General features: G+C 38.6%; 1 protein-coding gene across 1 annotated transcript; it reads right to left on the reverse strand.

Moving 5' to 3' along the window:
• Positions 1–11,225: 11,225 nt before the first annotated feature.
• Positions 11,226–12,244, reverse strand: LOC148033881 (uncharacterized). Its single transcript, XM_087682381.1, has 2 exons — positions 12,009–12,244; positions 11,226–11,846 (listed from the first exon to the last, which is right to left on the reverse strand). The coding sequence occupies exons 1-2, from the start codon at positions 12,175–12,177 to the stop codon at positions 11,602–11,604; spliced, it is 414 nt and encodes a 137-aa protein (XP_087538507.1). The 5' UTR covers positions 12,178–12,244; the 3' UTR covers positions 11,226–11,601.
• Between the last annotated feature and the right edge of the window lie 1,045 nt (positions 12,245–13,289).

Here is a 13,289-nt window from a genome sequence, read left to right on the forward strand (position 1 = left end):
GATGCAAGCAAATGTGAGAGGGACCAGGATGCAAGATGAGCGTGTGCAGGGCAAAGAATGAGGAACCCGTGAAGCTTGCCATCTCCACCAATGTGGAATGCAAGAAGGACTAGATACTCAACCCAAAAATCGGCCTCCCTCTCCCATTTCTCTTGTTCCATTTATCTATGTTCAGTACAAAGGCAAGAACCAGTTCAAGGGCAAGAACTGTTAGTTTGGCAAGAGCAAGAACTGCTAGTTTGGCTGTGACTGGCCGTTGGGCTACCCTTGCTATTAGGCTATACCACAATATCTTGTAAATTTTTTTCTTGAATTTTCTCATATTGATCACACACTTCCTGTCTGTTTAATTGTGCTTCTTGTAATTGTATCAACCTTTCTATGAAATAATTTTTTTCCTCTCCTTCAGTCAACTTTTCAATCATCCTTAAAGCCGGTATTTCTACCTCTATAGGTAATAAGGCTTCCTCTCCATAACCCACTTTAAAGGGAGAATATCATGTATTTTCTTTTCTTGCTAATCGATAAGCCCACAAAGCACTTGGCAATTCAATATCCCATGTTTGTGGACGATCCCTTGTCATTTTAGACAGCATTCTTATTAACTCCGCGTTAAATCGCTCGTTGAGACCATTACATTGAGGATAGTATGGTGAAGCAAATCTTTTTGTTATTTTCATTTTCTCACAAAGAAAGTCTATTAATTCTCCCTTAAAACCTGGTCCTCTATCTGACAAAATCTCTAAAGGTGTTCCAAATTTACAGCATATATCTTCATAGATAAATTTTCCCACATCTATGGCTCTAATGTTTTTTACAGCCTTAGATTCTGCCCATCGAGAAAGATAATCAACTGCTGTCAAAATATATATTTTTCCTCGTGAAGTATGTGGTAATGGACCAATTGCATCAATTCCCCATTTTTCAAAAATTTCATATGCAAGAATGATTTTTCTTGTTTCAGGTTTCAATATTCTCTTACTCATTCTTTGACATTCATGACAGGATTTGCACCAATGATTAACATCTTTTTGAATGCTTGGCCGCATATATCCTTCAGTTAAAATCTTTTGTAAAGTTATTTTGTGTGAATAATGTCCCCCACATGCCCCCTCATGATTTGTTTCTAAAATGTGATATATTTCTTCTTTCCAGGGTACTCTTCTTAAAATTAAATCCACTCCTTTAGCATAAAGAGCATCGTTCACCATTTTATATCTTCCAGCTCTTCTTAAAAACCCATATTTTTTGTTTTTTTGAATGCTAGAAGGTACTTTTCCTGTTAACAAAAATTCTTCAAGTCAAGAGTTTCTCTTCCCCTATAAAGAGGAAGATCTGTTTTCATCACAAACACTTGACAAATTGCTAATTGGGCTGCATTGTGAGCTTCCTGATTTTCTTCCTTGGAGATATGTTTCAAACTCGAGGCTTCAAACTGTTTTAAATCTCTTCGAAATCTATTACACAACCTCTTCAATTTGGGATTTTTTATCTGCCAAACTTTGAGTATTTGCTTTAGTAATAGTAAAGCATCACCTCTAATTCTCAACCTTCAAATTCCCATTCTTCGACAAAGCATAATGGCTACTTGTAAGGTTGCATACTCAGCTTCATTATTACTTGTTGCCTCAAGTTTAACTGTTTCTTTTTTTATTAACTTTCTTTGAGGATCATAAACCACTATTCCTCCTGAAGATGCTTGGTGTGCCTTACGATATGATCCATCAAAATACATCAAGAATGAGTTTTCTATTTCTCATTTTTCCTCTTCTTTTTCTCCAAATTTTCCTTTAAGTAAAAAAGAGCTTCCTCTATAGGTTAAAAGGTCTGCTATTGTAGCCCTAGTTGAATCCTCAACCTGGAATTTATATTGAAATTCTTCTAGTTCAACAATCCATTTCATAACTCTTATTGATAAGTTTGAGTTATTCACCAATTGTGGTAATACTGTATAGCTTGTTAAAATAGTAAAGGATTTTGGTAGTAGATATCTCCTAAACTTTCTACAAGCAAATATTACACTTAACATTACCAGTTCTATTTCTGTATATGTTTTTTCTATTTGCAACTTCACTCGACTTGCGAAATAGATAGATCTCATATATCTAGAATTCCTTCCTTGTTGCATTAGAATTGCTCCAATAGCATCTTCCCCAATTGAAGGATTCACAAAAAACTCATTTTCTCAATCAGGTGCTTGAATTGATGATGCATGACTTACAGTTTCCTTTACCTGTTGAAACACTTCTTCAACCTCTTTAGTCCACTCTAAAGGATCCTTCTTGGCTACCATCTGTATAACGGATAGAGTAACTGAGATGCCAGAGGAATGAATCTTGATGGATATCTTACCTTATGAATGAATGTCATAAGTTCTTTGGTATCTGCAGGTGATACTAAGGTTATTAGGGCTTCTAGATCAGGTTCTATTCCATTTTTTAAAACTACATGACCAAGAAGTTTCACTTTTGGTTGAGCTATTTTACATTTTTTTGGATTTAGTTGACAACCATAATAACTATCCAATCTTTCAAATACTTCTCCAAGTTTTTCACAATGTTCTAATCTTGTACTATGAACACAAATATCATCAATGAAGTCTCTAACAAACTTTCCTAGGTAAGGTGCTAGCACTCTATTTATCCTCCCTTGATACCAGGCTGGTCCATTACTAAGTCCAAAAGGTAAAACTCTATAGCAAAAACAACCCCATGGTGTTATGAAAGTCGTTTTCTTTTTATCTTCTAGAGCAATGGGTAATTGAAAATATCCAGAATATCCATCACAAACACTATACCTTTCAAAACCTGCAATTGAATCTAAGATTTCTTCTACGAAGGGAAGCAGATAATGATCCCTTTTTGTGACGGCATTTAGAGGCTTATAATTAACACAAATTCTCCAACCTCCCGTTTTCTTTGATGCTATAACTATTGTGCTTACCCATTCTGAATCTTCTACAAGATAAATAAACCTCGCCTGCAACAATTTATCTACTTCTTCTTTCAAATCTGATATTTGTTTTGAAGTTAGGGGTTTTAACTTTTGACATATTGCCTTGGCATCTTCTTTACAGTTCTATTTTTAGCCCTTCCCCTTTCATTCCTCTGATTTCTAAGTATGAGGTTGCAAAAAGGTTGGGATATTTATTTATAAGTGAATGATATTGTTTTCTTTCTCCATCTGTCAAATCTTGACTTAACATTTTTTCTAGAAACCCTCTTTTTTTTGTTAAATCTTATGGTAATTCCATTAATTTTTCTAATTCCTCTAGTTTCCCTTCTTCATCATCTTTTAAAAACCCATCTTTTTTATTTCCTTTGGTTTTAACATTTATGTTTTGGACTTTTTTTTGTTTTTTGATACCCTTGTAACTATTGATGGTTCTATATGAGTTATTGACCTCATTCTGTTTTCTAGAGATATTTTTTTCTTCTTTTTATTATTATTTTAATTATTATAGATGAAATTTTTGGATCTGAATCACTTTTCGAACTTCCCTCCTCAATTTCATCTTCTTCTTCTGTACTATCACTTTCCTCTTCTTCTTCCTCGCTAGTATCCTCATTCACTAATTCCTTTCTCGACCCGTATCAAACTTCTTTGCTACTCCTCTACAATCATAAATTGTTAAAGTTCCTTTCCCCCAATCTTGTATTGCTCCTGCTTTCCTAAGCCAGGGTCTATCCAAAATAAGTGGAAATGCTCCTAACCCTACTGGCATAGCATGACAAGTAATTTTCATAGCAACTCCATAAACCTTGATTTCAATATTTTGAATTATTCATATGCATTTCGCTTTAGCATGATTTGCAAGCCTTATTCAAAAACTGGATCCTACCACTATTCGAAGTCCAAACTGTTCTACACATGCTTGGGTAATCACACTGACTTGTGCTCCTCCATCTATGTATGCCTCTCCTATATTTTGGTTTTTGTACCAAGCATCTACTACAGGACAAATATCTGGTAACTCCTCTACACTTAAAACTCTTACAATACCTTTTTTCCCTTCTCTCCCTTTTGGATTTACTAATTTCTTCCAGTGTCCTCTCATCCTAGGGCACAACTCCATCAACTGAGCAAAGGATTTATCAGGTTTCCTACCCATCATATCTTTCTTTAGATCATAGTCATTTTCTCCTTCTCCCAAAGGAATATCATTAGTATGATAATGTTTTCTAGGTGCTCTCGATCTATTTTCTTCTTTTCTCTCTTTCTTCACTCCTCTCTTTATTTTTCTCCCTCTTTCCTCACGAGCCTTACTAGTTTCAGGTTCATCTCTCTCAACATCTCTTCTTCTTTTAATTGTAGGCATAACATCAATAGTTTTATTTTCTTCATTTTTTTTATTTTCTAAAAGAATACAATTTATGGCACTTTTTCCTTTCTCTTCCTCATTTAACTTAGATTCTTGAGAAGTAGAATCATTTTTTATTTCTATCCCAAAATCATTATGTCTGTTAGGCAAATTTTGAGGTAAAGGATACATATTCCCCCTTGCCCTAAGTGGATATGGACAGTTTGTACTTATATGAACTATCTCTCCACATGAATAACAAGTTACCATTGGTCTACGAAAATATCCTCTACCATTTCCTCCTCTTCTCCCTCTCAAATTTTCTTGATTTGGTTGTCCTATCAGTCCTCCATTACCTCTTCCTAAGGATTGACCTCTCAACGCTCCTAGCCTCATGTTTTGCATTTGTCCAGGTAATTGATCTTTAACTTCTAGTGCTAGTTGAGTATTTTGTCTAGCTAGAACTTGATAATTCTGTTCATCCCTTTGCCAAGTTTGATCTCTATTATCTATAGGTGTTCTAAATGACTCTCTTTTTTTAATTTTCTCAAATTTTCTCTCTTTTTCTATAGCAATCATTACAGCTTCATCAAAAGTACTAGGTTCTTTGATTTCCAATTTTGTCCTCACCTCTCCTTGTAATGTTTCAATGAAATTTTTAATTTTTAACATTTTTTAGGCTCTCTCTCCTAGGCCTAAATATACATTCCAATGATCCCAAAGTCTAGCGTACTTTATGGCAAAAAACTCTATGGTCTGGTCTTCTCTCTTTTGGCATGTTTCTATTTTTCTCCAAAGGTCATGGGAAGTATTTAGTTTATTTAAAACGGTCAAGAAACGCATGTTTAGTTGCTTCATATTCCATAGGAACATGAGGATTTCTTAGTCTAAGGGTCTTTTCATAATCTTCAAACCAATTACGACCTTCATCTAATAATTAAAATTTTAGAATTTGGAGTTTCAGTGTTGAGTCATTTATTCACTGGATAATATATCCAAGCTCTAGTTTCTCGAGCAATCGCTGAGGATTCTCTTATTTTTTACCATAAAATTCAGGAAAAGAACTAGCCATTAAAAAAACAAGTTAAAACAAGAAATTAATCCACAAATCACGAACAAAGTCAAAATTTCGGCACTCCTCAGCGGGGGCACCAAAAACGAGATGTTACGCGAGCAGCGATCGAGAACAAGCCTCACTCACAACCCGATAACGAGACATTAAGGAGTGCCGGTTGGAGTAATTGACTTTGTCAAATGCACAACACAACTTGGAAAATTAAAATATTCGACGAAACCCACAAACCACACAAGACAACTCACAATGAAAGTATCTAAAATTTTGACAACAACCAAGTAAACTATATTCTCATACCTTAATAACCTTGATCCGAAGCTTGACACCACAAAGTCTAACTTCTTCCTCTTCGACAATAGCACGTCCAAAAAAATTCTCTCGCATGTGACCCTCCTCTCACATCTCTCACAAGATGACAAGATACAAGGGAAGGGGGGCCCTAACTCTCCACTCTCCTCTCCTTTTATAGTTTTCTACATCCTCCCTTACATTGGACATGCTTTTGCTTTCCCAAAAAGCCTTAGGCTTTTTATGCCTTTAAGGCAATTTAATATTTTTAATGTTTAAGATATTAAAGCTTAAGAAACTTTAAAGCCTTTAAGGCTTTCTTCTCTATGCGTTTGCTGAACGGGGTCTACTTTTCCATTCCTTCGTCTTCGTTGTCACTTCACTGTTCTTTGCCTTCCATTATCCTTTGTCTTCAGCACTGTTATCTTTGTTTTCAGCATGTTCTTCGACTGTTGTGTCGTCTCGTTCTTCTTTCTTTTGCCTCATTTTGTCAGCTTCCTTGTCACCACAATTGCTCTCCTTCATTCACCCTAGTTTCTTGCCGTTTTCAACTTCATCGCACCCTCCTGTTCTTTGCCATCCAGTCTCGCCTGCTCCTTCAGACCGAGCACCTGCACTCGCTCCTCCGTCGAGACCCTTCTCTTTACTTCCTTTTTCGCGTTCTGCATCTTTGTCTTCTTTCTCGTTCTCTGAATATGAAATCTGAGCAAGCTTTCTCTTCCCCATGTCTACCAGTGCAGACCTTAACCCTAAATGACGAATGTATATGCCTTGCAATTTCAAGAAATTCCTCTTCTCTGGAGTAACTAGCACAGGATCTTCCAAATCATAATGATCGCCATCTAGTTCAAATGCCTAATAATAACACTTCTCAAGCTTTCCTTTTCCTATTCTCTTAATGACATCTCCGATGGGCTTAGCTTCTAGACCAGACTCTTTATCGATACCACGTCCTCCTGCTCCTCCGTTGGGACCCTGTAGCCATGCCACATCCTGAAAGGACCTTGCCGGAATGCTTTCTTGCCTGCAAGGGGAGCCTAAAATTGTTTGTGCTGGAATACTCTAGCAAATCCTTCCACAGCCTGACACAACAAATCCTCCCGTGGCCTCTGGTATGCAGGGCACGCATTGAAAGGCACTACTCATCGTCTGCTCGAACTGAGAGGAGAATCCTACGATGCAATCGTGTGTTGTGCTCTGTAGCGAGTTTTGCTATAGACTTTTTGGATGTGCCTCTACATTGTTTCATACTATGAAATGTAGCCAGGAGTAACTGGAGAGCACCAAGGTCAGCCCAATTTGCATTTCCAAACCTGTTCCAGACTTGCTCAACAGTAGAAATTGCAATTTGTGCATGGTCCTGAACCCATGTTGCTGTACTCTTGTAGACTTTGGTGGTATGTGTATCAATTTGACTAATATCACCCTTCATTCTCAGTACTGCCCCACACTAAGAATCCACTAATAGAATATATGCAGTATCTAAATCCCTGCGGATGGCAGACTTCAGTTGAGCCATTTTGGGAGAAAGTAACATATTCAAGCCATAAAACACAGCTTGTCCCAGCATTGCACGTACAAGAATAAGCCCATTTGGCTGGGATGAGCTTTTAAGCTCGGTTTTTAGCAAGACAAACTTTGATATGTGCTCCCATAAAGCAAAAGCACCACTGTTACTCTTTCCTACAAGAGCAGCACAATGAGACCCCTTCACCTTCCTTGAGGAATGTTTTTCTCCATATGCATTCTTTGAGCCAAAGCCATGTGAACCAATAACAGAAATTGGGGAGGGTTCATCCACACTCCAAAAAGTTTCCCACAAGCCTTGAGCACTTGCATGTAAAAAATCCTCAACTGCAAGACACATTTAATCTTTCACAGATGTAGATGACTGGACAGAGGGCATTCTAAGCAACTACTGAAACTGCACAACCTCTAGTGCAAAGTCAAATTGCCGTAGTTCATCTAGCTGAAAAGGCTTCTCAATCAAGGAGTGTCCATCATCTTGGCTGATAGGTTGGTTTCAAGCCAACTGAGCAGCTTTATGCTGAAAGTTTCACTGTTGGCTAGTCTCTTCAAAAAATCTTTTAGGCCAGTTGGATGCTGCAGATGAGCGACTCTTTGGTGAAAAAATCAACACATTCTTCTCTTGTCACAAGCTCTGAAACCTAGTTTAGAGGACATTATCCAGATTTTCATCAGTTGCTGGCTTTTTTCTCTCAGTGCTGACCATGAACTTGGCATCCTTCAGAATGCTAGGAGCGAAACCATTCTTGGAATTTTTTATTTTCATGCAGTGTGCCCTAGCAGGAATATGATTTGAAAAGGAACTTTGTGCACAACCATACATGATTTGATAAAACATGAAATTAATTGAATCCATGACATGCTACCATTCAAACAATGCTCACACAAAGAATATGGATGCACTGAAGATATTTGTGCCTAGCCTATCTAGAGGTGATTGTGCGTCATGCAAGATGCAAACAAAATTCCTTGTTAATTTTAAATTCCTTATCCTCACCTCTCAACTCTCATTAAAAAGATATGATATACTCCGCTCCACCCATCCAAAATCTCACAATCACTCTAGAAAATGGTGGTCCTCAAGATGTTGACCAAACATGAACAACCCTTCTCACAATTGATGGCGTCCTTCACGACCCTCTAACTCACCCAACCACCTTACACTCTCAACCAGAAGTTCCTAACTTTGTGATGAATATCCCAAATGGTGCATACAAGAAATGTGCATGCTCAATGATACGTGCTCCCTCATGTGCGCGTGCATCTAAAATTTACTGCATATAGTTGCAGCGGACCTCATGCCGTGCTAGTGCTCAATGATGGTGCAAAATGTGCATAATCCCAACCCATGGCATGGAAGTATTTGATAAGAACAGGAGACGACCCCTGAGTGCAGTGCATCAACAAGTGCAACGTGAAGTGCTCATGAACCCATTATCCCTTGTGATGTGCAAAAGTTTTGACAAGAAAACATACCTTGTCCAAAATGTTCGATAGCTATTGACAAACACAAGCTTCATCCTATTCAAAAAAATACCAAACTCGACCAAGGCTATCAAGTTCCATAGTCAACAATTCAAACAAAATGACAGAAGCAAATCCTAGGCTAAAGAAACACAAGAAATCCAACTATGAAGCAATAAAACAAACTGTCACACAAACAACGAAGCTAGCAAAAATCAAACCTAACTACAATTTGACTAGGGGTTTTTAGTTTCAAAAAAATGCTTGACAACATGTCAGCAAGAAGACCCCAAAGTTGTCCAAGGCTAATGTTAGGAGGTAATTGTAAGGTCTCCGGAGCCTAGACCACAATTGAAGAAGACATCTTCCACGAAAGCATAGTTAGCTAGGGAATCCGCAAAGAGATTCCATTGTTGAGGAACTAACTGATAAGTCACCGTCTCAAAGATATGCAACATATCCAAGGCTGCACGATGGTACATCCGTAGGATGGGATCTCATACATTGTAAGTCCCATTTAGTTGATTGATTACTAATCGTGAGTCACCTTTAACCAATAATCCACGGATACTACCATAGTGGGATACATTCAGCCCTATGATCAAGGCCTAGTATTCTGCCGTATTATTAGTAAAAAAGGGTCCTAAATAGACTCCCATCTTCATGACAACCCTATGTTGGGGATCTTCAATGACGACACCAACACTCACGTGTTTAGCAGGCCCTCTGGAAGCTCTGTCAAAATAGAGAGTATAAACTCAAGCTTCATTGATAGGTCATGCCCTAATAATCAGCTCACTCGTACGTATGATAATCAAAATCAAGTTGAGAGAGAGGATGTATAATAGGCACAATCCCTCCTTCCTCACTATACTTCATAGGAATGCTAGTCAAAATTAGTTGACAATTGGTAGCAGTAGACCTTAATTTCCCATGTAAAGGATCCAGCTTGCCACTCAATAACTTGATACCCTTTGCTCCACCAGATCACTTGACCTTGGTGGTAATGAAGCTCAAGATACGAATATCAAGATTTATACTTCATAGCCCAAAGATCATGAAGGGCTTTCATTCTCCTCTTCCCTACTTCTTGATGTGGCAAAGAACAACCCTAGCTTTGATTTCATCTCTAGCTTGCTCTTGTGTTTTATAATGCACTTCGATTTCGTTCAAATTTTACTAGAATTAAAATTAGAAAAGCCCTTGAGTGAATGTATCATGCAAATTTTACTAGAATTAAATAACCCTCTTGTTGATCACATGTGGGTACACTTTTATTTTTTAAGATACCTCGCCCCACAAGAGAAATTGGTTATACTACATTTATGTAGGATGTTCCTATAACATTGCTCACCTTGAGTAATCAACATTTCCTTTTTCCACAACAAAAAGTTTTGGAGCGGTTTCCGACATTTAAATTATGTCTTATGTTTGAATAGTGAGGCCTTACAAAGGCTTATGTAATGTAGTAGAAAAATCCATTTCAAAACTCATGTGAATTTGACTGATGGTAGATAAGGACTTGAAAAAGGCGCATACCTAAACAATGAAATGTTGCGTATAGAGCATTTGTGTGTTTTAGAGTAGAGATTTTTTGCATTATCTCAAATAAGTATGCATGGGTTTTATATATAGGGGCTTGGATGCATAATAGTGAGGGAAAACTAGCCATGGAGAATATCGGGCATGCAAAAATGACAAATTGATTTTGATTCATGTTACATGTTATTACCTCTAATTGACATTGTTGATGTAGTCAATGTCGTAGCTTTTCTATATTTTCTTATAGTGCATATATTTTTGTTTTCGGGGTAGGAGGCATTTATGTAGTAGGCACCCAGGTGTATTGAGAAATATAGAGGAAGTTCCTTTCTCTTGTTTGTTGCAAGGTATGCGAGATTGTTTGAGAAGAGTTGGGTGATGTTCTCCCGTACTAAGCAAAAGATTGGTTATGTCCTACATATAAAATGCATGTAGAACAATAAAGGTGGACGAATCAAGTGTGGTGTTCGTTAGGCAAAGCTTTGTGTTGCTGTGTCTCACGTCTTACTAGAGCAATGCCTCTTCAAGCTCTCTTCCTTATTAGAATCATGTGCCATTTACATGTCTATCAACCTTAGCTTTGATTTCATCTCCAGCTTGCTCTTGTGTTTTATAATGCACTTCGATTTCGTTCAAATATCCTGCCACATCACCAAGCCGCGTAATGGATGCCGGCTTATGAAGAGCTCGACATCTCAACAATCAGCATGCACCATTTACATATCGATCAACCTGAGCTTTGATCTCATCTCTACCTTACCCTTGTGTTTTATAATGCACATGGATTTCCTTCCAAACATGAGCTTGCACATTCTCCAAGCATACTCTTAAGCTTCAAATAGTTGAGAGAACTTGGTGAAGTGGGATATTAAGCGAATTCGTATTCTTCTCTTTCCTATTGACAAGTGGTGAAGCACAATGTATGCATATCTAAGAGCAAAATGGCTTGATAGTGTGAATATTAAACGGCCATGTCAAAACAATGTAGGAAACCTCAAGAGTGGAGCAATTCTGACAAAGTGAGCAAAATGTAACGTGTGGGCAAACATGAAAGAACCCGGTGGTAAGATGAGTTGCTTTGAGAAAGTAAAAGGAAGGAGAGATAGAGATAACTTATGTACATGTGCATTTAAATGCAAGGTCAGCTCATGCACATTTGCATTTCCAAGTTTTTACGCCTAATCTCTCGCAACATGCGTACGTAGGTCCTGACGACATGGTCCAAGGCGTAGACGACGGCCATGGAGGAAGCCCGAGGACTCCCAATTAATTAAGGAAGCCGCCTTAGTGTAGAGGTGGATATGTTGACATGAATTAACAGACATGACATGCGATGGAACGCCTAAGATCGAGTCTAAAAACCTAGGACAAACAAGCGTAAGGTGTTCGTTTACACATAAGTAGGCTAGTTCACGAAGAAGACTTTGAGATGCCTCAGGACGTTGTTAGCAGGAGCAGAGCGACGCTGCTGAACGGGCGACTTTCTTCTCGGGATGGTGATGAGGAGACGGCCGTCCTTGTGCCAAGCCGCGTGGGTGTGGCTGGTGAGGAGGTTCGGGGGCAGCGAGACGGGCTTGGTGAAGGTGGGTCCACAAACGTACAACGTCTGGCTCTGGTCATCCACCTCGACTCGCAGCTCCCCTCGAAGCGCTGCAGCAAGCAAGATGAACCGGAAATTAGCAACGACATCTTCACCACTCATCGAACGCCGCATTATGCAATCCTCCTTAGTATTAAGGTACTGTCTCAACGAGTCATAGGCTCGTGCAACATTAAACATCAGTTTTGCATGTTATGAGAACATTAATTTACCGTTATCTACGAAGGCTGAGACAATGTATTGCGAGGCTGTCTCGCTGCAGTCGATCTGTGGCTCCACATTTGTAACAAAATTGGGAGCGCTTAAGGTGATGGTCTGCCATCCGGCCGCTTGCTTCTTTATGCATGATACTTGACTGGCATAATATGGGACGTGAGCCATCTCTCTCTCTCTCTCCGCGTGTCTGCGCGCTTGCGCTGTGGAGGAACTATCCTCGACTTGTGGAGAGCCCGCGACCAGTTCAATGTCACAACCTGCCCTTTTATACATGCCTGGCCCCACGCGTATTATTTAGCATAATCATCGCAAATAATGCCCTCTCACATTATTTGCCTTCGAGAGATAAGGCAAAGTCTGCCACTTTCGCATCTCCGAATTCGATACGGGGTGAAGTTCTCCACATCTCCAACTACACGTGGATAATGAGCAATTATGGATGTCCATAAACTCACATGAGAGGCCATCACAAGCACATGCTAATTATTGTGTGTCCAACCATATCTCTTTGGATGCTCTAGACCATGCTCCAATATGCTGTGCTAGAGTGAAAAATCCTAATCCTTCCTCCCCTTTTAGATGTTAAAAAGCAATCCATGGCATCTTGGAGTGAAAAATTCTCCCCCCCATTTTAGAGCATGTGCAACGCCTTAAAGTTGATAATTGCTTACCGAGATCAGAGCTTTATATATAATCTCTTATCTTAGACATGTGGCCTTCTATTCTTAAGATTTCTCAATGGGGCCATTCCTTCTTGATTTGTCTTTCCTTTTCCATTAGAGAGATACCAAGAGTTCTTGGTTTTGTAACTAGCCATATTGGCTCCAATTAAGCTTTAACTCATCATGAAATTAGCTTTGTTTCACGGAATCATGTTCCTAAGTAAAATAGAATACAAAGATACCAAGAATACTTCATTTGTCTTTCCTTTTTCACTAGAGAGATACCAAGAGTCCTGCATTTATAAGTAGCCACATAGCTCTAAATAAGTTTTAAAATAGCCTTTACTCATCATGAGGATTAGCTTTGCTTCATAAGATCATGTTCCTAAATTAAATAACACATAAACCATAAAATAAGAGTTGCATGTTTCATAAACTAGGAGTTGCACAAGTTCAAAACATATACACGTAGCATTTTGACTATGGTCACCCATCTATTAATCTCCTTTGTCATATGTGTCTTCAGCCCATCTATTTCATCATTGTTACTGGTGCGCAGATCGGATGCTGTATGCTCTCGTAGTGAATGTCGAAAGATTCCCAAGAACAATGGAA

This window comes from Lygodium microphyllum, chromosome 7 (genome assembly GCF_053477565.2).
Source record: "Lygodium microphyllum isolate KBCC chromosome 7, Lygodium_microphyllum_v1.1.10, whole genome shotgun sequence".
In the NCBI taxonomy this organism is placed as follows: domain Eukaryota; kingdom Viridiplantae; phylum Streptophyta; class Polypodiopsida; order Schizaeales; family Lygodiaceae; genus Lygodium; species Lygodium microphyllum.

Excerpts from the sequence above, each read along its gene's own strand:
- LOC148033881 (XM_087682381.1), bottom strand. The coding sequence starts at position 12,177 with ATGGCTCACGTCCCATATTATGCCAGTCAAGTATCATGCATAAAGAAG. Across the intron at positions 11,847-12,008 it reads CTCAGCCTTCGTAGATAACG|CGCTTCGAGGGGAGCTGCGA; the intron begins GTAAATTAATGT and ends TGCTTGCTGCAG.